The sequence below is a fragment of the Drosophila grimshawi genome, unplaced genomic scaffold (genome assembly GCF_018153295.1).
Source record: "Drosophila grimshawi isolate 15287-2541.00 unplaced genomic scaffold, ASM1815329v1 contig_44, whole genome shotgun sequence".
NCBI classification, from domain to species: Eukaryota; Metazoa; Arthropoda; class Insecta; order Diptera; family Drosophilidae; genus Drosophila; species Drosophila grimshawi.
This window is the reverse complement of record NW_025063240.1, coordinates 3876242-3900400: the sequence shown is the minus strand read 5'-3', so window position 1 is coordinate 3900400 and position 24159 is coordinate 3876242. Positions and strand designations below refer to the sequence as shown.

Genomic DNA, 24159 nt, shown 5'->3' with positions numbered 1-24159 from the left:
GAGTTTTCATTGATGTTGTTGTTTTGTTGTTCTGTTCATTGTTTATTGCAACTTGATTGCCGAATGACGTCATTAGTCAAGTTCAAGTTTGAAGCATTAATTTATGTGGCGCTGCAAATGAGCACAAATGAAATTGACAAAATAAAAATGTAAAATTAAACAAAATAAATGTCAAGTCGAGCCTATTTTCCTGCAGCACTTCCTACAAATAGTATAATTTATGTCGATTGTACGCTAATTAATGCGTATATTGAAGATCAAGCTAGCTCCTACATAGATTCTATAAGATATAAATATATAAGATATATATATATATATATATATATATTCATATTTAAAACGACGTTTGTTTATTTTATACAAACTCGTTTTATAGACACTTTCAAAAACTTGGCTATGAGTAATAAAATTATGTATTTAAGTCGAACCGGCTAAACCGCATCAAGGCGTGTTTTTTAAATGCCGTCATGGGAAAGATTCAACTACATAAAGCAATTTCGATTTAACTAGATTGGATTGGATGAACTTCTACTTACGGCACATATAACTATTTTTGGTTGGTTTTACTGTTCATTAAGATTCAATTTAATGGCGTGCAATTGCCATAACAATGACTAATAAAAATGTATTTTCGTGAGTTGGTCAACGACACTTCAAAAAGGCAGCCGCGTTCTTATCTTTTGTTTACTTAACTTTATTTTTGCAACCATATTTTGCATACCAACAATTCCCTTGAGTTGTACGTTGCCGTATGCATTTTCACACACACACACGGAAAAACTCACACACGCAAACACACACACGCCAACACACACACACACACACTCACTCAGAAACAAGCACATCAATTACAAAATCCAACAACGCGCTTTCATCAAGAGCCCAGTTGGACTTCTGTTTGTGTGTGTATGTGCTAATTAATATTACGTGCTTCTTTGGCTCCGATTTGTAGAGTTTCTCATGTGTTTCGTCGTCTGTCGAGATAAGACGAGCAGAGCGTATGAAGCGTGCCCTGAATGTGAATCGGAAGCGGCCAAAAAATGCTTTTGATATTTAGGGCCAATAAACAATGCCAATTTGGGGCAAGCGACGAAGAAATGCCTCACAAATTATTGAAAATTATGTGAGAGAACAGGAAGTGACTGAAGCAAAGTTCAAGAACACTTCTTTAGAAGCAACTGTTCCACTGAAACAGACATGATAAAGTTCTCAACTCGCTTTTGAATGCCAATTCATTGTGTGCCAGTGCAATGGAGTGTGAATTATGCTGGGGCTGGGCCGTATTAGAGTGACGGGGGTAGGAAGTTATGGGTCGATAGGGTCACCAGTCTCAAGGCAGAAGTTAATGTTGCGTTGACTTCTTGCTACCTTCTCAAAGCACCCTATTTCGTAAATACATATATATTTATAGTACTTGTATTTATATTTTAAGGGCGTTTCCCAGGGACAGTTGATTTAATGGGCATATCAAAAACCTACAGATATATTTTTATTTTAATGGTTAGTTTGAAGTAGCTTCCGGGCAGAGAATGATGAGAAATTATGGGCATATCAGTGTGACGAAATTAATGCTCTTATGCAATCTATTGAAATCTAATTAAAGCTAACATTCAAATTGGGAAAAAAAAAGAGTTACGCGCCTTTTAAAATAAATAGTTTTTATGACAGCCACAAACGAAATTGTATTTAGATGATAAATAGCTTAAGTAAAATTTTACAATTTCTCAATTTAGTTAAACAAAACTAATCCGTAAGTTTTCCATAATCTTTTATGTAAATTAGCAAACGCGTAATATATATTCAGCCATAAGTTGAAAAAGCCATTTATCTTCAATTATCATAAAAATATGTACAAAGCGTAATTTCTTTATTTTTTTGTTTTAAGTGAATGAGGCAATAGAATAATATAAGCCTAGGCTCGATGTGTATTTTTTTTACTAACAAGCAATTTCAAGCTTAACTGATCCGTTTTTACTTGTTGTTTTTTCGCAATTACATTTTGATTTTTTTTTATGTATTAGCTGCTAATGTTTGCCACACGCAAATGACTTCAGCTAAGAGTAAATTATTTTGTATTTCGTGATATTTTATTATAGTTTCTATTATTTACGGTCAACGCGAGAGATTGCAACGAGTTTTCAAATGCAAAATGACGTCATATACAGACAAAAAGAAGAACGGACAGGCTGCTCCGAGAATCACTCAATGCCAACACCCATCAAATTTGGCACTGAATATGTTCGTGGAAACAATACAAAATAATTGAAAAGTGAAATGCGTTGGCGATTCGCCTAGAACGAAGGCCACACAATAAACCATTTTAGAGTTAATCTGGTTTGCCTTCGGAGTGTGGGGTGCTGGTGGAGACTGAGAAATGAATGAGAACCACAACATCATCATAATCGACATCATGAAACGTTCCTGTTTCGGTTGCAGTTGTAGTTGCAGTCTTTCTCTCTCTCTGTTGGTAACGATCTTGATCTGGCCCATAACAAAACGCCGCCATTCACCGGCACTCACAAAGACAGCTTGTTAAGTGTAAGCACTCACCCCTCCCTCCTACTCCCCACTGCCCCCTCTCACTATCTGCCTCTTTACACACTGCCAGTGGCTGACTTCGATGACTCCAACTTTCCGGGGCTGTAGCTGTTCAAATACAATTTCATGTGCAATCAAAATGAAAATAAAGCAAAGGCGAAGCAAGCCAAGCAAATTGATTTATCGGCACGCGGCAACTCGAATTGTTATGAGCTTTGATTGTTCTCCTCCTCTGCCTCCTCTGCCCCATCTGCCCCCTCTCCCCACAGTGCCCAGTTGAGCTGATTGAGTTAAATGAAATTTTAACGATGGCGCAACATTTAAACGTAAATTTATATTTGTCGCCTGGCTCGAGTTAAAGTTGAATGCTTTAATTGGTTAGCGTTGGCAAGCGCCTTATAGCCTAATTGATATTAATTTCGATTTCATTTGCAATTGCTTTGAGTGACTAATTTGATTGGCAAACAAATCGAAACACAACTAAACAAACCAAGTCCAATAAAAACGAAAGAGAGCAGCGCGAATTGTGTGTGGGCTTCACATTTTCTCAATTGTGGATTATGCAAGTTAACTAACTGATGAACCCGAGACGGCAACAAGGTCGTCTTGGATTACGTCCAGTCTGTGTTGGGGTGTGTGGTTTCTCCTATGGCCATTGGCAACTGCTTGAGTTCGAGTCACGACGCCAACAATAATTGCCCCCTTCGGGCAACCGGCAACAAAATGCGAAATATATACATTTCAATTTGCTCATATGTGGTATCTGTTAACCGTTTTGTTACAGTTAAGAGCTGAAACATTTTTTGCATGCCCTCTGCAAATGCCAAAACTTAATTAAGATGCCTCTATTTATGGCTTGTGTTCGATTTAATTGTGGGGCGCAACTTTCGACATTTGACTTTAAAGGCATATTTTATGCGGCATTTTAAATGGATGTTAGAGCAAAAAGTCAATAAACTAACCTGAAAACAATTGGAATATACAATTTACTAGCCATAAAAAGACAATAATCTCCTATGTAGCGCCTCAAAATGTCTAAATGGTTACAGTGTATCAGCTTGGCGACTATTTGATCTAATTGCTTTCCTCTTCATTTTGCCAAGTATTTTATTTACTGGTTCAAATTCAACTTCATTTACTCCGCTTTCAGTTCTGCTTATAACTCACATTTGAATAACTTACTGGCACTTGAATATACTGTTTACTTTGTTTTTTTTTTACCATTTATATATAGACTCGTTGTCGCTTTCTCTGTTTACAACCACGTAATAATCTTCTTGCCATAAAGTCATCATTAAATAATTACAAATGTGGAAAGCTGTTTAACGATTTGCAACTGCTGGAAATTAGCTTAGTATTTATTTGTGTTCTACTATCACAAATGCTATACAAATTAGCTTTCAACTTAATGCCATTTAATGTCTTAACTAGTTAAACAGAATATACATTCTTAAGCACATAATCACATAATCACAATGAGAAGGCCATAAGCCAAAGTACATCTTGCGACTTTTCTCGTGCGTATGTATATGTTGAGTCATTTTAATTTATATTTTAAGATATTACAGGCGGCATTCATCTCAATTAAAACTCAATAACTATATTGCTAATTGTCTTAAGTTAAGATAGATTATCTTCTTCGATGAGTATGTATGTGTACTCTCTGGCATTACATTCCAATTAGAAATTCTGACAGCAGTCTCATCTATTCCCATTAAATGTTGACAACCAAGGCAACCATTTTAGTCGCGTCAAGTCTCTATGGCTAATGTGGGTAAATTTGGGGTGTTACTTCATATTTAATGCCCTTAGCAGCACTTGGATGCATTGCATGATTGCCAGATTGATTGAATGACAGCCAGAGTGCGGCACATAGCACATAGAAATTGCGTGCTAAATGCCAGATACAGGCACAAAGGTACTTCCATAGATACATACGTAAACAGATACAGATTCAGACACAGACACATAAGTACATATATAGGTATATATGTGTAACTGCAGCTATTTAACTAACTGCTATGAATGACAGAGCCCACAGCCAATCCGGCCAGACATTTCAGCAAGTGCCAGCTGCGCATCAACGCCAAAATACAAAAGGCAACAATAACAATAACAATTGCAATAATAACAACAGCAACAATTACAACAAGAGTGCTCGCTCCACTTGAAAGTGCTGGACTACGGAATACCTTGTATTAAGTCTCGCTAAAATTGCATTAAAAATTTTAATTTTTACCTTTTTATTGTCAAAATTTAATAGAGATTCATCTGACACAAAACTTAAATATTTTATTCATTACACAAATATAACAATTCAATTGCAATCTAAGTGCCTGATAAACTTTTAAAAAAAAATCAACACGCAGACTGCTTCAATATGGGTCTTCTTATTCAATGGTTTTCCAAATATTTGATGTACTTATTTAAAGGGTATTACAATTTAAGGCAACAATGCCAACAGAAGCGACAACAACGACAACAAATCAAATTCAAAAGCAGCGCCAGAACACAACGGGGCAGGTGCAATGCGGTGGCAGCTCCAATAGTGGATGCGATGCGGGATGGGTGGGGGAAGGGGAGGGGCTTAAAAACGTGGCATGGGAGATGGTTGGAATTGGAGCTGACTGCAACAGACTTTATTGTTCCCACAGTATTTCGAACGTCGCGTCAACCTAATAGACTTTTCACGCTTCGGTTTTAAATTGAGGCGCTGATTTTTAGCAGCTGATATTTTTACTCTTCGTTTTTTTATTTGTATTTTTTCCGTAGAGTTTCTCGTTTTATTTGCCAGCAGAAGTTTTGCAATTCGGAAAAGTTTTGCAAACAACTGACAGTCTGAGATATAGACAAGTGGGTTTCTACCAAATAGAAGAAAACGTGGATGGAGCTCAACGGATTGTTGCCCGCTTAAAGCGAGTTGAGTTGCATTGATTTAAATTGAGTTGGATTTAGTTGAGTTGATATTTGTTATTAATTGATGGCAGGCAGCAAAAGGGGTTGCCAAAAACAACGTTTACGCTGTCAGAGATACTTTTTATGTATCCTGGCTAGAAAGGAGTTTTTGCCAACAGCTGCCATCGCAATTTGTTTTGGCAATACAAACACATTGCTTTAGTTTGCCTGGGGCAAAAACTAATAAAACAAATCGCATGTGCAGGCCAAGTAGTAGATTCTGTAGATTTCTCTGGTCAATGAACTGCTCCAGAACCCAATAACAACCCCAATCCCCCCCACCCCTCGACTGACGACCACACTCAATGCCGAAGGCTTCAAAGGAGCTACGCCCGACTGACCAAATCGAGTTGGCAGTTTAAGTGCAGTGCAAATTGCTGAGACGCTGTAAAGACGAAGCCGCCAACGCCCTTATTCCCTTATTCCAGCCCAACCACCTCAGCACCCCTCCCCACACCTCGCAGTGGTTAGTCAAGGGTGGTTCTATTTGAAGTGGGCGTTGCTCTTGTGCCCCACTGTGGACTATATATGCAATTTGTACGCTTATCAGTTTGCCGCATTGATTGGAATTGTACGCTGGCATATTTATGCAAGCAGCCGCTTCCGACAAGCGCTTAGTTTTATGGACTTAACACAACTCCAATCCTCGAGCTCAGTCCGAAACTGAACACACAACGTCAACCATTGACCACGGCATGAAATGACCAGACAAATAAACAATGATGAAGCCCTCAGATAGAAGTACCACTCCAATATACATGCCTGGGGTTGAGCGTGTTCTATAATTATAAGAATGAGCTCTTGGAATGAGGAACCTAGCTAAACTCATTAGTCACTTAAATAATTATAGTCGTTGTATGTACATATATAAATTTAATGATGCTTGTTGAAAGCTATGTTTTGTAATAAGTTTAATGATTTATTTTCAAAAAGTAAACAAAACTGATTTAAAGATTAGTTTTTAAATGTATATTTTTAAGCTTGATTTGTTTTTGTTCAACAAAAATGTGACGGCATTTATCTTGGTAGATAATTTAGTAACTTCAGAGTGCCAGATATAAATGCGCCGACTAATGTTGATATGGCCTTTTAATGAGAAATAACTAATGCTAATAATTATAATTATGATTTCTTAAAACATTGGGACAAAACTAAGATTATAATTTGATTTTAATTACATATCTTTGGTAGCACATATTTGGTAGTCTAAAGCTAATTAGCTTAATAGGATTTATTTACATTCATCACTTGCCAAATGCAGCGATAAATTCTCATTTTATAATCAAATGAACGCAACTTAAATTTAACCACAAGAAATTACAAACTATTTGCGACTAACTGTTGTCTTTATTGAATTTTTCCACTATTTTTCTCTGTGGCTGCAGCAAGATGATTGTTTTTAGTGGTAAGGTCAAGGATTATTATACTTCATCTTCACTCTATTAGGCTCGTCCCCGGATCTCAAACTGTGTGTGTTGTGTTGTGTCTGCTGTCTAACTGCACATTTGTTTGTAGATTGCTATTATCTTTACACACAGTGAAAGATACAGCTGCACTCAGTCACATGCGCCTCCGCCTCCGCCTGCCCCGCCCCCAATTCCCCCCAGCTGCTTCAATACCCACTCAAGTCAACTTAACTCATCTCAGCCCCGTGTGTCTCTGGCGATAGTTTTGTCTTTTTAAAGCCACCGCACGTCGCAAATTTCAAATTATTACTGATATTTGTTGTTGCAGTTGTTGTTGGTGTTGTTGGTGTTGACTTTTTCTTATGTTTTTGGTGGGAGTTTCAGTTGTTCAGTTTTCCATTGCTTGGCGGCAGTAAGTAAAAGTCCAATGAAAGCGCCATCAAACAGCAGCGTTGAGAAAACGCCAAAGTCACTTCAAAGTTGAGGCTTAAAGACTTTCCATACAGCGGCGTGCACTTTTAATTCGATTATTAAAAGTTTTGCATTACTTCCGAAAAGCCAAAAACCAAAAACTTTGCTTCAAAATGAAACACGACTGGGACATAAACATTTTGGGATGCCATCAGCTCCTCCCACTTCCTCTTCTTCTTCGCCAAGTCTTCCAATGATGATTTTGATGATGATGCAGCAGAAATTAGTGAGCACAGAGCTCAGTTAGTGGGGCTTATGATTGCATAGATAATGCAGCTTGGACGTTGTCATCTCCGATGGCGGCGCGTGACAACCAAAGACGCCCCATTTACTGTCGACCAGGGTATATATGTACATATATACATATACATATACATAGATGTGTATGGATGCGCTGACACCAGCATCAGGCAATGACGAGTTAATTTTTGCGCCAGCTCATGCATTAGTTGAGGGGCTCGGATGGACTGATCGAAAGACAGACAGACAGACAGACAGTGGTCTTATATGTCCACATTGCATAACACTACTCTCGATGCTCTGGCGACATCAAAGCCAAGGAGTGACCACATCGAGACAAAAACAGAAAAAGAGCCATCACAAAAGGTCAAATTGCAGCGGCGACCACAAAATCATATATATATATATATATATATATATATATATCTAAAAGTGGGTGATGTTCATTAGCATGAAGCTATAAAAAGCACACGGAAAGGTAATGTTTGAGTGAAACTCAATGGAGAGAGAAACTTTAAGCTGAACCTTTGACTGCACTTTAAACATGCATTTCCTAGGCACCTCCACTCCACCCCACCCCGACTGCACACCCTACCACCCAATGGCAATGTTCCCATTTTACTACTACATCCTAGACCTGTGTCTTTATTTTTATTTTTTATTTCTTTTTTTACTCGATCTCTGGTCGATGTTTACATCAGAAACGTGCCTCAAGTGTTCCTGTCACCGCACAAATTGGACATTTATTTGTTGCCAGCGGCTAAAAAGTTTTTGAAAAGTGTTGGGAATCCACAGAAGAAAAGCGGTAAAAAAAAAAATAGTGAAGAAATAAATGCAACTCTGCCATTTTCTGTGGAATTATATGGGCCAGAACGTGTCGAGGATTTGGCATTTCATTCGCCACAACAACAACATCAACGAGTACAACAATTGAGGCAATGATGCAGCGACTTTGTGGCGCCACCTCAACAAATATGTTGCAGTTGCTGGTAGGCTGTCTGTTTTCAGTTGTTGTTCAGGGGCGTGCTGCGATCCGCTTAGCTAATTGACGGCTGCCAACTGGTTTGGGGTTTTATACGGCTATACGCTCAACGCCCACAGATGGATAATGCTTAAGCATGCCCCGCCAGGCGGGCAGGCACTCAGGCAGCAGGCAGGCGGCTTAACTCAATTATGCCACTTGCCGCACTGCAATTTGTCAATTAGTGCAGCTGCCTCCACATAAGTTGCACTGAAATTGATTCTCTCCTACTTTTATTGAGCTACCATCGAATGATGATTGTTAATTTCCGATTCTGGTTTTTGGAAATGTTGTTCGGTCGAATAACATCTTTATTACCACTTCCTACAGCTGTATAGTAAAGATCAAAATTTGATTGTTTTCTTTTCGTTTAGTTTTTATTGAAATTTGATTGCATACTTCCTATTAAACCTTTTTTTTCAAACTTTTATTAGATTTTTGATAATTAATCTAGAAAGCAACAGCCAAGAAGCTGAGTTTCACTTTGCAGATACTAGATAACTGGCAATAATTGGGCGGCTCTCTTTGATATCCTATAACTGCACTACTTTCATGTTCACATCATCTAGGAAATTTGTAATTTAAATTTAATTAGCTTACAAAACGAAACCCATTTAAGCTCTACTAAGCTGCTGCCTTCACCTCCAAATTGCTCTATTAGCAACCCATACTTAATCCATTTCTGCTTTGGCCTTTACAGAATTTCCTTGCCGCGAATGCGCAATGCTGGTGGAATGCCCCACTGACTGCGGCGACACGTGCGCTCAAATATGCCGGCCATGTGGCACCAGGAATGCTGCTGGTCACCGCTGAGCCCTGCGCATTGGAGGTGCTGCGCGGCGCCTTTGCTCGCAGTGTCCTCAAGCCGCCGGCCACCTACATCATCAGCTCTGTGGGTAAGTTGACAAACACACAAATGTAGTAAACATGATTTTAAAAGTTGTTAGGTGAACAAATTCGTTGTTAAAAGTAAAAAAACACCCAAAATTGTATCCTGTGCCACAATGAACGTCAAGTTGGAGGATAGTCCGAGAGGTGTTGCAAATCGTGCGCGAGAGCTGGAAACAAAACGTTTGCTTTACTGGTCGCGCCAATTAAATATATTGCCTGAGGAGGTGCAGCGACTGTCGCGAGAGGAGTTACAGCAGCGCAATTCGTTGGTGCAGCAATCGGAGGAGGCACACCAGATGCGTAGGGAGCAATTCAAGCGCTGGCAGAATCTCAACGAGTTGCGCTGGCTAATGTACGAGGAGCAGCGCAAATACAATGAAAAATGTGGCAATGAGGCAACGGATGCGTCCATCTGGCACATTTTATCCTTGGCGCAACGGGAGCTGGAGACGGAGCTGCAGATGCCAGAGCTATGGGGCAGTTGTCAACGTTTTCCCTCACCCATGTCTGTCATGGAAACGGAACGTGAGGTGGCTGGTCGAAATGATATGCTAACGCCAGTGAAATCTATAATTACGGGCCTGAACAATGGTCAATCGAGTACCGGCAAGAAATTAGGCGGTACGCCTATAAAGGAAAAGCAGCAGGAGCAGAAAAAGATGGAGCAAGTCGAGCAGAAAGTGAAAACCCAAATAAAGCTTGAGAAACAAGCTTCTTCTAGTAGCAGCATACCTAAAATCAAGCTGGCGTCCTTAAATGGGAGTGGCATACAGCAGGATAGCTTTGTGTCCGCCGAAGATCTTTGTATACGCCACGAATTGAATGACATCAAGCATTCCACTGTGCATTGGGATAGCATGATTCAAATGTTATTTGAACAACAGCAGATGCCGAGTAATGAAACAAATATTCTTAAACTATCGCAAAGTAGCATTCCACAGGAAACCTCTTCGGATGATTCTTATTGCTCATTGCACTCCTCTGATTCGGAGCAAGAACCAGAGTTGAATCTCAAGCATTGGCAAAATGAAATAGTCGATAATCAATTGCAATTGAAGTCGTGTTTTTTTTGATTATTGACTGCTGCAAGTTGAAAGATCAGAGTTGCGGCCTCTTTGCTTGGATACTTAATCACAATTTGATGGGTCTCTCTGTTCGCGTATTTCAGCACTTAGGCACTGTGTCCATTGTGGCTCGTTAGCTGTCAATTAAATGGACACCTGCACGCCTAATGCGACAACACAACTCCCCCATTTCACCCTTCCGCCGGACAGTTTGCCTCTTTTCACACTTGCAACGGATGGACGTTGAATGCTAGTTTATGGAGTCTGCTTGAACCTTGTCGTGAACCATCGGCTACCAACCAAAATCGATGGCAAGCTCTTGAATTGATAAATGGCCGGCCAGAGATCTCTCGGCAACGAGGCTCCTCAATTGCTGACTAGCTGGCTGGCTGCTTGTTTGTTGCTTAGATTTTGTCGGCCTTTTGGCGAACCCGTTTCACAAAATTAATAAGTTTCGATTCGGCTGCCTCAAGGGGCGCCACAAAACAACAGTTAAAAGCGTTTGCCTGGCGGTTTCTCTCTCTCTGTGCAATTCAATTGAGGAAATAGTATATATTACACAAACAAGCAATGCTGATGTACATGTGGCTGGAGGCGCAAGGCATAGCTGCCACACATTTTTGCTTGTGGCATGCAGCATCAACTTCATGTTGTTAATTAACGCTCGCAATGGCGTAGAACCCATTAGCTTTTAATTACCATAAACATGACAATTCCGTTTGTAAACAAGCTGGCAAGCAGTGCAGCAAGCAGTGCACTGCACAATATTGTTTCTGGCAACATTCTTGCAGTACGCACTTTTTTTAACTTTTTAAAATTATAAATATATATGGTATATTTTATGATTAAATACGCTTTTGATTTGTACTAGCAGAGACGTTAAGTTATTTATCTTTTTCTGCTTTAATCTTCTATTCAAACGGGATTTTCGACTAGGTAAATTAATAAAAAATAGTGGCAAACTTTGTCCTTAAGTTGGAATTTGAAAGTTCAAAGCAGAATTCATATTTATATCTTACTGTTTTTATCAGCAATGTTAACCATCAGCGATTTTAATTGCTACTCATTATCAATTATCAATTGAGCTGACAGCAAAAGTGCAGCAATAACAAATTGCATGCAAAACGATCAATCAGCGGCAATTTCTCGCTCAATTAGACAGAAAACATGCCAAACAAAAGAAACAAAGAAACAGACAGCAACAGTAACAACAGCAACAACAACAACAAATGTAACGAAATTAAATTCAATTTCGTGTTAAAGTGGCAAATGCAAACGGGATGGGGTAGCGGCGGGCGGGTAGGGAGCTACAATGTGGCATCAGACATTGGCAATTTGACAGCGGAATATCAAAATACAGCAAAACAGACAAATGATCATTTTGCGTCTTTCCTTGAAGTTGCTGCTACTTTGTTGCAAAATGTAAAATGCAAAATAGCTGGAAAGCGAGAAAATGATGTGGCTATTGCGGCGGGGAGTGGGGTATGGCTGCCAGCTGTCGTTGACTATCATTGTGAATGCAAAAGAAAAAAAAACGACAAACATTAAAAGCCACAAATCAATTTCATCACGATTTCTCGTTGAGATGATGACCCGCTGAAAGTGAAATGTGGCCATGGCAATGGCCAAAATGATTGTTGGCGTCGATCGACCCGTTAATGGCAACTTAATATTTGTGCCATTAACGAAACAAATGAGCGAAAACAGTTGCCCATTGCAGGCAGCCAGCAAGCTTTATGTGTCGTTTCCCACACAATACACACACACAAACACACACACACACACAATCATAATTTGGCATTTAATTTTGGGAATGCAATATACCGTTAAGCTGATTCTCTACTCTCTGATTCTTCAAATCATGAGTCAATTTCACGCTGCCAACAACAGGCCAAGTGCGCATTGAAGAGGTTAACAAACCCAAAATCGTTAAAGAATTCGCCAAAGCGTAACCAGAGCAACCAAGTGCGCCAAAAAAATATATATACAAAAAAAAATATAAAAAAATACCCATCATACTCAGTACAATTCTTCATCCAGCCATTCATCAGTCAAGTTAAGTCAAGTCAAGTCTTTGGCGGAGTTCATATTAACGCTATCGCTATCGTTTCATCATTGTCTTTGTGTTGGTCCCACTGCAAGTTCATATCATCATCATCATCTTCATTCTCCTCCCGCTCCTCCTCCACCTCCCGCGCCACCCTCTCGAGAGCGATTATTGTAATTTTATTGTTGTTTCGCTGTTGTTCTTCTTCTCGCCTCCAGACTGTGACTATGACTTTTGCGCCAGCTAGCAACTCGCTGATTGCTGCGGCCTGCGACTGACGGACTGCCTTTAATGAGGTCAACCCGTTTGTCTACGGGTTCGGGTTTGGGTTCGGGTTCGGTTTCGACTTGGGGTTTCTGTTCAGAGTCTTTTATAAGTGGTTACGCTTCAGAGCATTTTGCCAGTCGACGGGAAAGTGTTCTCGCCCCCATCTTTTTTCTTATTTTTCTTTTATCTTTTTTCTTTTTGCATTGTCTTGCAAACAAATTGCCAGCTAACAAATTTCACACAATCAGTTTTTTTGTTTTCTGAAAGGGGAACAAAAGCATTTGCCGTCCACATTTGGCCATTTTGACAGACAATATCTGCCATCATCTAGTGTCAACCTGAACGCTCATTTCTATATGAAATTGCTCGCATTTGCTTTTGGCATTATTGCACAACAGGCAGGCATATAAAAAAAACAAGGAGTTTTTCTTTTTCTTGGCAACGAATATCGACAGCGCTAGTTCCAGGTTCAGGTCCAGTGCCTTGCGGCACAACACAAAACTCATTGACCTTTAACACTGCCGGCGGCGGCGGTTGCGGCGCTTGCCAAGAGATTTTAGCCAAAAAGTGTCGCCAAAAGTATTGTTTGGTTTTTTTCTTATTTTGGCCATCATTGACGTCGTGTTGCTCCTTATTTGCCAGCAACATTGGGCTGCTGTTGTTTGTTATTGTTGTTTATAGTTGTTGTTGGTGTTGCAACCACGTAAATGTCAATTTGCATTTTGTTGTGCCTCCGTCGTGCTAAACTGAGGCGTTGCATAAACAGCAGCAGCAGCAGCAGCCCCTGTTTCGTTTCAATTTGTAACTGGCCTGAAATATTTTTATTAACCGACGGAAACAATTAGCGTCGCCTTGCTAACAACATACAAAAGAAATTTGTGCATATATAAAAATTGGTCGTATGCATTTTGCTTGGACAGGCGTATCTTTTCAATTGCGGGACGCTGATGTTGCTGCTGCTCTTGCTGTTGCTGTTGCTCTTGCTGTTGCTGTTGCTGCTGCTGCTGCTGCGTGGCCTTTTTCCCCTTTTAAGAAAAAGTGGAAATTGAAAACGCGCAAAAAACATTTCAGACACAAAATCGTGATTGTCGTTTGCCGCTAGACATTTTTTGGCTGCCGACTGTCGACTGCTCTACATGTCGTCGTCGTCGTCGTCGTCGTCATGGCGCGGTGGAAGCCAGGCCAAATAGAGAAATATCGCTGTTCATTTGCGATCGTAATAGGCAATAGGTGGCGCTGTGTGGGCGACAGCTTCTGTAAACTGGGAATGAACCAAGATTTAAAGACTAACTATAATCTCTAAATCTGACAGTTTACAGTTTGACAGCTACTTGGTAGTTAAGCTTAGTTCTTGCAAAGCTCTGGCAGCTGTTGCTAAGAGTCGATTATAGTTGCTATCCCTCTGACTAATAAATCAATGAAAATAGTACAAGAGAACCAACCCTGACTAAATGGCCTTGAACCTGAAAATCTGTTTGGCTTTGACAAAGTTATGAGAGCCAAAAGTCTTGAAAGATGCTACGAACTTTTATCAAGTATGTTGTTATGCCAGAACAATCATGATTGATTGAATGAATAGATAAAACGACATTTTAAGTAATTGTAAAAATCGAACAAATTCAAGATGCCAAGATAACAGAATAGCAATATTTTCATAAAAGAGTGGAAGAGTGGAAAGTGTTATCTCGTGTCAAAGTAATGGGATACTATTTTCATAGATTGATGGCATACGCCCTTTTGCCCAATGACAAATGACTAAAAGTGAGCTTCTGAGCAAAGATCATTAACCAGTCTTAAGTTCTGCATATCCATGATAATCGGTCATCGCTTGAAGTTCGATAAGAAAATCGGTAAGCTTAAGAGCCAGAGGTCTTTTCTGAAGCAAGCCTTTAAGAGAAGACAAATTAGGCCATTTTATTGTACCATTGCTTTGATTGTTAATTAAGACTTGAAGCGCGCTTAAAAGTGTTTTCTGTGTGCTTTTAAATACTTTTACTAAGAATTCCTTAAGTATCAAGTGTTGGCTGTTTGAATATCCAACAGAGAAAGGTAGAGAGAGAGAGAGAGAGAGAGGGAGAGAGAGCTTCCCTCTCTTTCTCCTCATCTTTCTCCTCATCTTTTGCTGTCTTTATTTTGATCGGTGTTGGCTCACTTCATAACCAAAACATATAAACGCCTGCGGGGCGTAGTTTGTGGCACCTCCCCCCACCTCCTTCGTTTGCCATTTGTCGGCTAATGCAATTAAAATTAATAAACGAAAATCAAACGATGCCCCACCGACAATTATGGATTGCAATTGTAAGCCGGCTTTTTGATGCTCAATTGTTGATTTCAAGATTTTAGTTGGCTGGTTTTTTTTTTTCATTTTGTTTTTTTTTTTTGGCGCTTTTGCGTTTATCGTTTAAGGAAGTGTTAATTTATTTGCTTCTCTCTTTTCATTGATTGCGGCCCCCAGAGGAGAAAAAATCAAGAAAAAAAATAATAAATTGCCACTGATAGCTAAAAATTATTGATTATTTCGAAATGGACAGCGTTTAAATGTTTATGGTGTCCGCAGTGGTCGTTGCTGTTGTTGTTGTTGCTGTTGTTGTTGGTGTTGTTGTTGATTCATTGTTGTTGTTGCTGTTGTTGCTGGTCGAATCGCTGGCGGTTATGAGATCAAACAAAACAACGCGAAAATGTGCCAACAACACGATAGGTGCGCAGATTTCCTCTTTTATTTTAATGTCTTGCGATTTGGTTTCTTTTTTGCCTTTTTTTTATTTTTTATTTTTTGTATTTTCTTTTTCTAATAATAATACAAGCAAGTCAACAACAACAACAACAGCAACAGCAGCAGCAGCAGCGAGGGAGAGAAAAAATCATACATCAAGATTATTGTAACTCGCGGCAATTGCATCACAATAATGGCCAACAACCACAGCAACGCAAGTCAGAGGCTGCAAATCGGCTAGTAAAACAAAAACAACAACAACAACAAAACAACAACAACAAATAGAAAAGAAAAAAAAATAGAAATCGCAAGAAACATTTTTCATTTGCATAAAAATGCATGGCAAAAACTACAAGCGCTAAAAATGTTTTGCCGCATGTTGCTCAGCGTGACAAGGGGTGGACAGCGAACAGACTGAGGGGGTGACTGTGATAGGGGGCCGGTTGTGGGAGGTAGACGAAGCAACCTTCAAGCTACAAAACACTTGACTACGCTGCAGTGTCTGAGCCGGCAAAAGCGGCGGCGGCGGCGGCAGCGGCGGCGGCAGCGGCGGCGGCGTTGACGTCGCTTTGGTTTGATTGAACACAAGGATATGTGTCCGCCGGGCAACAGCCACAGAGTCAGAGTCAGAGTTGGAGTTGGAGTTGGAGTCAGAGTCAGAGCAATGCCAACAACAATAACATAAACCAAAGTGCAGTCAAGTTAACGGCAATAGCAATAGCAATAGCAATAGCAATAGCAATAGCAACAACTAAGCTGCAACACTGACAGCAACACAGATCAACAGCTTAAGCAAAAAACTACAACAAAAACAAAAACAACAACAACAATGGCAGGCAACGTCTACAATTTGAGGCAAAACGCAACACTTTCACTCTACTTAAGACGGATGAGGCGATTGAGGGAGGAGCAGCTTCAGCATTACAACTACTGAGTCAGGAGGGACTTGCGGGAGTGCGGGGGTGCAGGCTGTTTGCCTTTGAGACGAGATCGCGTTGGTGGGAAAGTGCAGCGATCGTTTTTCACCTCTTCAACTCCCTCTCTCTATCGATATTTATTATCATTTGGCGCTGCTTTCCTTGCACTGCGCTGCAACGAGGCACAGATTATCATTTGCATGAACACAACTCCTCATTGCCGGCCGATCAATCAAACAATCAATTTGAGACGAAACCGTTTGACATCCCACTGAGTTCAGCAGCCAAACTTTTTGAAAAGCAATCACAAGAAGTAGATTAAAAACTAAATAGAAAATTCCAATTAGTTCAGGTTATAAAATAAATTCCATTAAAATTTAATTGAAATTATATTTTTAGAAATTAGCTAAATATATAAATGCCGAGTTGATGTGTAAGCTAATATTAAGGTTCGCATTCAGGTTTGTGTTTGATTGTTGCTAAGACTTAGTATGCTAAGGGCAATAGTAGGCGACTATTTCTTATTTGTAGTTTATCACTGTAAGCCACAGAATATGATTATTATTGCTATTGTTATTTATTATCTGCTAAAACCAGTTCAATGTTTATGTTATAGATTTTAATTCAATGTTTTATAGCCTTTCAATAGGTTGATTAATGTTTAAATATGATTGCTACATAAAAAAAGGTATATTAAAATGAAGAAAATACAATTTAGATGGCTGACAAGTTGAAGCATCAAGCCACAGTCTAAACACACATCTATACACAAGACTTTAACTAATATTTAACATCTGTAAAGAAGATTTTTTGGCCAAGTCTATTGATTGGAGGGAAGCTTTATTTATGAAGCTTATGCAATTCATTCTAGCAGCCATCCATCTGTTTGGCCTGCTGTAGAGGTCAAGGCACCAAAATATATTTCCCAGCAACCCTTGCCAACTAAAAATAAACAACAGCTGGCAAGTGTGTTTGGCCGCCAACCAAGTCAACAAACAATCTCAAATGTATATGTGTGTTATAAATGGCACATGTGATATGATGTATGATATACTTCTAATATGCATATATGCATATATTTTGTGTGCAGTGCCCATTTGGCTATTGTGCCGGCAATTTATGGTCAGGGAGTCGCTGCCAAATGAACAGCAAAAATCCAAAATGTGCCAGCTGATAAGGCCAAGGCAAATAAATTGCCATTGGGGCAGGCATCGGTGCTGCAACAATGAGGTGGTGCCAGCCAATTTCTATGGCGCCTTGAAGTTTGCAGATTGAGATTGAGTGCAATATAAATCTATATCTTTTTTATTTTTTTATCAAATGCATTTGTAACTACAAAAAGTGAACGATTAAACTCAAATAAATTGTTTGACGTGCGCGATGTGAAAGTGCAAATGTGGCAAGTGTGTTGTTGTTGTTGTTCGTAGTATTAAATGGTTTTTGGAGGGGATACAGGGTCAGAGGAGAGGGACACTACTGCAGGAGCAGCAGCAGCAGCAGCATTTGGTGACTGGCAAATGTATTTTATTTTTTTTTATAACGATTTTTGCAGTCGCTCGTCAAATGGCGCTAATTGTCCTTGACGATGATGACATCCCACACGGCTGTTGGATATTGCGTCTGCAGTGCCAAATTGCTGCCGGATACGCAACAACAACAACAACAACAACAATAACAACAACAGCATCAGCGGCAGCTGTAATTGCAACAGCAGAAAGTGAAAACTTGAAAAATTATGCAATTGCCGCAAGGACGTTGTTGCCACGAGGCTGAGCCACAGACTGAGATAGAGTTCGGCGATAGTAACAACAACAACAACAACAGCAACCACGATGGAGGTCGTCACACACTTGGTCTCATTTTGCTGTACGAGCACTTACCCTTCCCCTTCTCTCTTTTTCTCAATCTCTTACTCCTTCTCTTTGCTTTTGGAGTGAGTTGCAATTTTAGTGCTTGCTTCGGGGGCGTTGATGCTGTTGCAGTTGTTGCAGTTATTGCTGTTGTTGTTGTTATTGTTGTTGCTTGTGACTGCTTTTTGGAGGTTAAGCTGACAAGTAGGAAGCATTGTGGCGGCGCCTCCACAAATTGTTGGCCACAATGCGGTAGACAAGATTGAAGCCCATGCGACAACAGAGTTGTTCAATTTTTCTTGTTGCTGGGTGCGCATTTTAATTAAGCATACGACGCGTGAACACTGCACAAAATACAAGTATATAGATAAATTATTATTTGCCGCATACCATATTAGGCATTACTGGCAAACTGACTGCAACATCATGTGCCGCACAAGTGGCAGCCTGTGTGGTGTGGCGATAATCGTTGTCTTCGTTTGCTTGTGAATAGACGCTCCTTCAACGATTATAATGATGATGTTGTGTTGACGTGAAAGATAATGTTTACAGCAACGAGGTGTGATCGATAAACATATTGTAATCACAACGATAACTGATTACCGACTAATTGGGAGACATCGAAAGAGATATCCAGATATCCAGAGGCGAAAATTGTCTGGCAAATTGCGAAGAATATGTCTGGAAATATTATTGATTTATCATAAAAGGATATAAATAAGAGGACAAGAATTTGTGATGAAAGAAAACGAAGCTAAAAGAAGACAAATGAAGCCAATCTAATAACAGATGATGCTTATAAAAATGCTATATATATTTTGAATTGAGAACATTTTTAATTTAATATAAACTTATTAATCTAACGCAAATTGGCTAATCACAAAGAATACACCAATTGCATTGAAGCAATTGGGAAAGCTGTAAACTGACAACTGAAATCCAAAATGATAAGTATAAGTAAAAGTAAAATTACAATTAAATGGAAAATCATTAGACATTCACTTGTTGAAGCGAATGCGCAATAGTTCAGTGTCAAAAACAGCATCAGCCACATGAAAAGTGGAACAAACCACTTAGTCGCACCACTCAGCCTCAGCCTCAGCCTCCAGCGCAGCCACTCGACGCATGTCGCATGTGTGGCACTCCGTTTAATTACCTCATAGATGTAACATCAAAATGCCCAAATGCCATTTGCAGTCAAGGTTTTCAGTTTGGTTTTTGAAACATTCGCTTTGGTTTGGTCAAACGGTCACCCGACTGCCCGGGTGGGCCACCCCAAATGTTGCCAATGCTGCTTTGCTTTGATTTGTCTTGGCAAAAATGCGAGCAAGTTTATTTGACCAAATGTGGCTGTTGAGCGGACTATCATTAGCCATATATGCTGACCGTCTCTTCTCTTGTTTTGCCATCTTGCAGGTGACATTGACGATTGCATTGTGACGCCGACGGTTCAGGGACAGTTCACGCCGCTGCCTGAGGCACTGTGTGACGTCATCATGGACCTAACAGCCGAGGGTCAATCGGCGACCATTGAGCATGTGCGCTGCAAGCTGGGCATTCGATTTCCGCACATGACCACGCCAGCGACAGAGGTCATCTATGATACGCTGGCGCAGCTGATGCAGGAGCAGAAGATCTACCAGACCGCAAAGGGTTACTTCATCTTCACGCCAGAGTAAGTAACAACAGCTAATTGCTTAACATCATCGCACATGACCTTAAACTCCTTAACTCTCTGATCTTTGTTAGACGTCGTCGCAGTCGCTCGCGTCCGCGTAGCAATCATCACCAGCTGAACGGCGGTCACAGCACAAATGGCAGTTTGGTCTACTCCCAGCTGGCTGAGGAGGAGCAGCAGCACGACATAATACCGCCCGAGGCCCGTACAATGCTCATGTCCAATGCTGAGGCGTTGCATTCGCTCTACGGCGAAATATCCACGGAACGGGATGGTGATCTAACGCATCAATGCATACAGACCAATCTGGCTGATGTCATCTGTGGCGGTAAGTCCTCTCTCTCTCTGTCTCTGTCTTTTAAAGATTTTTAGCAGTTGTAGAGTGGTAAGATAAGTTTGTCTTTTAAAGTTTGGCAACAAATATGTTCAAATAAAATACTTTAGAATTTCGCCAATAGAAACACATTCTTTTTTTTTGATCTGATTAATCCGAATCAGCTGGAAATAATTACATATATTAAAAAGCGATTTTTAAATACAAGACTTACTTATGAATTTCGTGATAGAATCGCGTTTCCAATTTTAAACTCTAAATCGAAATTACATCAGCCTTAAACTACTAAGTGTAAATTTGCATTTGTGTACAGGTAATCCCAATGACAAGATCATTTATCCGCGTGCGGCCAAGCGACGCAGTGCATCATTTCCGACGCCACGCAGCTTGGAACGACGGCACAGTTTGCGGCTCTTTGGATCATCTAAGCGCCTGCAACGCTGCGCCTCCACACGCAGCCTGTCCAAGACCTATGCCCAAACGCTCAACACGACGGACAGCAGCAGCTCGGAATACCAAAGCACAGATTCGTCATCACCCAGTGAGTTAGCGGCAGCAGCAAGCAATGCCAATTCAAACTTTAAATGCTTAACACATTTTTCTTTGGCAATCGCAGAAAAAGGATCTTTGCTCTCGAGGCTTTTCCGACGCAGTGGACGCGCCAAGCAGCGACAGATTGAGACATATTCGGCACAATTTCCACCCGCCGAGTGGTTCAATTCGCGTGCCGTGCATCTGCATAGTGTGGGCACCCAAACTGCAGATCACGTAAGTTTACTGCCAGCACTGATCTTATGCCTATTCATTGTTGCTCCTGTTGCAGGACATGCCCGCTGTACATACACTGTCCAATTCGACGTTCTACGATGGCTCCGAGCTAAGTCAACGATCGTCAACGCTGCCGCGCCGCCATCGCCGTCACATGTCCAGCGAGTCGACGTTTCTGATATCTTCCAGGGACTGTTCGCCGATACGCCGCCGTTCGCCCGTCTACTGCAGTAGCTCGCTACCTCGTTCCACGCAGTCCATACCGGCCAGCAGCAGCAGCAATAGCGCCGTCAATCACACCAAAATGAATCATTCGTCGGCGACGTTGTCGCGTCTGCACGCAGCAACGCCCACGCCGCAGAAGACCGCACAAAAGTCGGTGATTGGCAAACACATCTTTGAGTGCTCGCCGGCGCGCTCCTCCACGCTGAAGTCTGTCACGCCGGCCAAGCGGCAAACGGATGGATTGATTATCAATGGCTGCATGGACAACAAGGCAACGTATCGCAGTCTGCAGAGCAGTGGACCATCCAGTCTGGAGTCCTGCAAGACATCGATGCTTGCGAGTGGACCCTCCAGCATTGATAGCGGCAAGGTGTCCTTTAGCCAGAAGACCAGCGGTCACTCTAGTCTCGACTCGCAATGCTCCACAAATACCGCAGTGGTGGCACCCACAACAACAACAACTACCACAACAACTGGCAGTGGTGGCAGCACACGTTCCATCTTGGTGTTGAATGGTTCGCCGCGTGGCACGCCACGGCATCAGGCGATGCGAGCGCGTGTGGCAGAGGCACAGGCGCAAAGACAACGGTCGAGCACGCCCAGTCGCATCATGGAGGAGCTTAGCTATCCGCCAAGTAACGGGAATGTGCCCAATTCGAGCAGCAGCAACTCGATAACATTACAGGTCACGACAAGCTCGAATGGCAGCGGACAAAGCATACCCAGCACCAAGATCTTTGTGCAGAACTCGCCTGTGCGGAGTGTGATCACCCTGGAGAATGGCAAGATGCTGGAGAACTCGAATGTGTTCATCATTAACAATGAAACGATGACCAATGAGAAGGGTGAGATCATCAAGAAGACGCTCTCGAAGCAGACAACCACAGCAGCATCAACAGTGCCTGTGCCTATGGCCACCTCGACGCCAGTTCGTCCTGAATCCGTGCCGGAGCAGCCACTCAGCGAAACGGAGGCCAACTCAGAGACATGCGATTCCATTTCATTCATCAGCGAGAGCTCGCCAGAGAATACGGCGACAGAGACGCCTTCGTATGATGGCGGCAAGTATGCCAAGAATACCAACAACGATGCAACGATGAACAACAGTCGCAAGCTCTGCCTGCAGCTGGCCAATGGCATTGCCTACAAGAACAATGTGCTCAAGAATGAATCACAGCCAAATTCACCTAACGCCGAGCAGCAGCAACCCCTCAAGTTGGCTGCCCTGGCCAAGCAGGACTTTGAGATAGCGGGCTCTGTGGGCAATTTGCATTTCTATGAGAAGCACTCGAAGGATTTGGCGCCGTCGCAGAGCAATCACAAGCTGATGAACAGCAGCAGCGATCTAAAGAATCTCTGCTACGAGTCTGTCTGCCAGCTGCAGAAGTGCAACATGAATGGAGATGAGCTGGCGCTGGCGCATCTGCTGCACAAGCAATCAAGCAATCCGTTGGGCAGTGAACCCAATCTTGCACTGAAGGATCATACGAATGACAAGTCCATTGACAAGGAGGCCATGGATCGGCGGCTAAGTCTGACCAAGGAGTCGCTGGAGCAGCATGGCATGGGCATGGGCTCCGTTCTCGCCGCTGGCAGTGAGGAACTCTACAATTTTCCCAGCTTGACGGATTTATCGTTTAACTTTACATCGCTTGCGGCGCGCAAGATTCTACAAGGTGTCAGTCTGAACAGCATCGATACGCTAGTGGAGCTTAACATGGCTGCGGCTGCGGCAGCTGCGGTGGCGGCCAGCACGGCACAGGAGAAGCAACAGAATAACCAGCCGGCGACGGCAACAACAGCCCCATCCGTTTGCACCGACTTTGGCATGGTCTAGTTCTAATCAGCGGAGCAGTAGTAGTGGAGGCGCCTCCAGCCAAACAGAGCAGCTCTGTTGGCCCTTGGAAGCTTCATCTTCATCTTAGCATAATCAAAACGAAACCTTAGACGAGCAGCAGCAACTGAAATTGAAACAATTCTTGCAACAAAAAAAAAAACTTTGTAATTTATTATCGACTAACGAATATGGGATTATTTTGAATGTTTCCGTTAGCAGCAATTATTTTTTTTTTTTGGTCTTACGAATTTTCTATTTGATGTATCGAAAGCAATTTTTAATTTACAGTGCCAAAATATGTTTAGTTTAATTATAATGTTTATACTTTGTATCCCAAAAACCAGACGCACCCAAAATAACACTCGCGAATCATCCGAATGCATCTGAAAATGTTTGCAAGTGCAATTTATTGTAAGTAGAGAGCTATCCCTTTCTCCCCGAAATATTTTGTGTAAACTTCTTCGTTACCTCTGTCTAGATCCCTCCAATTGAACTCTTAGTTTTTGTATATTTTTCTTAAAGCAATAATTGTTTAGACTAACATGTTGTTCAGGCAACCCTATATCTATATACATACATACATACATACGACATACACACCCAACACACACAGACACACACACACACACACTCAGACATTATAAGAAAATTACTACGAATATAGAATTTAGCACCTACAACAATAAATACAATAATTTTGTACAAGGCCTTAATTAGTAGAGTCAGCAATAATATAAATAAGTTGAAATCACTAATATGAAATATATAAATTTATACAAGTAAAATGTGACTTTTTGAACTTTTTTATGACTCCATTGTCCGAGTACAGATTATTGGAGCTGTGATTTTATTTTTCAGCCTAAGAGTATGTGCGTATTTAATCACACTTATTCCACTTACAATTTGTCGAAACAAATAAGAATGCTGTAGACGGATG

The 24159-nt window shown here is 41.2% G+C and overlaps 2 protein-coding genes across 2 annotated transcripts in view; both read left to right on the top strand.

Annotated features, from left to right (window-relative positions):
• Nucleotides 1-23935, top strand: part of LOC6556473 — a 56216-nt gene extending 32281 nt beyond the window's left edge. The window contains exons 3-8 of the mRNA XM_001985291.3: nucleotides 9332-9527; nucleotides 19797-20055; nucleotides 20130-20386; nucleotides 20706-20933; nucleotides 21009-21160; nucleotides 21216-23935. Coding sequence (XP_001985327.1) covers nucleotides 9332-9527; nucleotides 19797-20055; nucleotides 20130-20386; nucleotides 20706-20933; nucleotides 21009-21160; nucleotides 21216-23222 — 3099 coding nt within the window. The 3' untranslated portion in view covers nucleotides 23223-23935. The remainder of the gene's footprint in view (nucleotides 1-9331; nucleotides 9528-19796; nucleotides 20056-20129; nucleotides 20387-20705; nucleotides 20934-21008; nucleotides 21161-21215) is intronic.
• Nucleotides 9589-11427, top strand: LOC116804994. Its single transcript, XM_032734456.2, has one exon. The coding sequence runs from the start codon at nucleotides 9636-9638 to the stop codon at nucleotides 10593-10595; it is 960 nt and encodes a 319-aa protein (XP_032590347.1). The 5' UTR covers nucleotides 9589-9635; the 3' UTR covers nucleotides 10596-11427.
• Nucleotides 23936-24159: the final 224 nt, after the last annotated feature.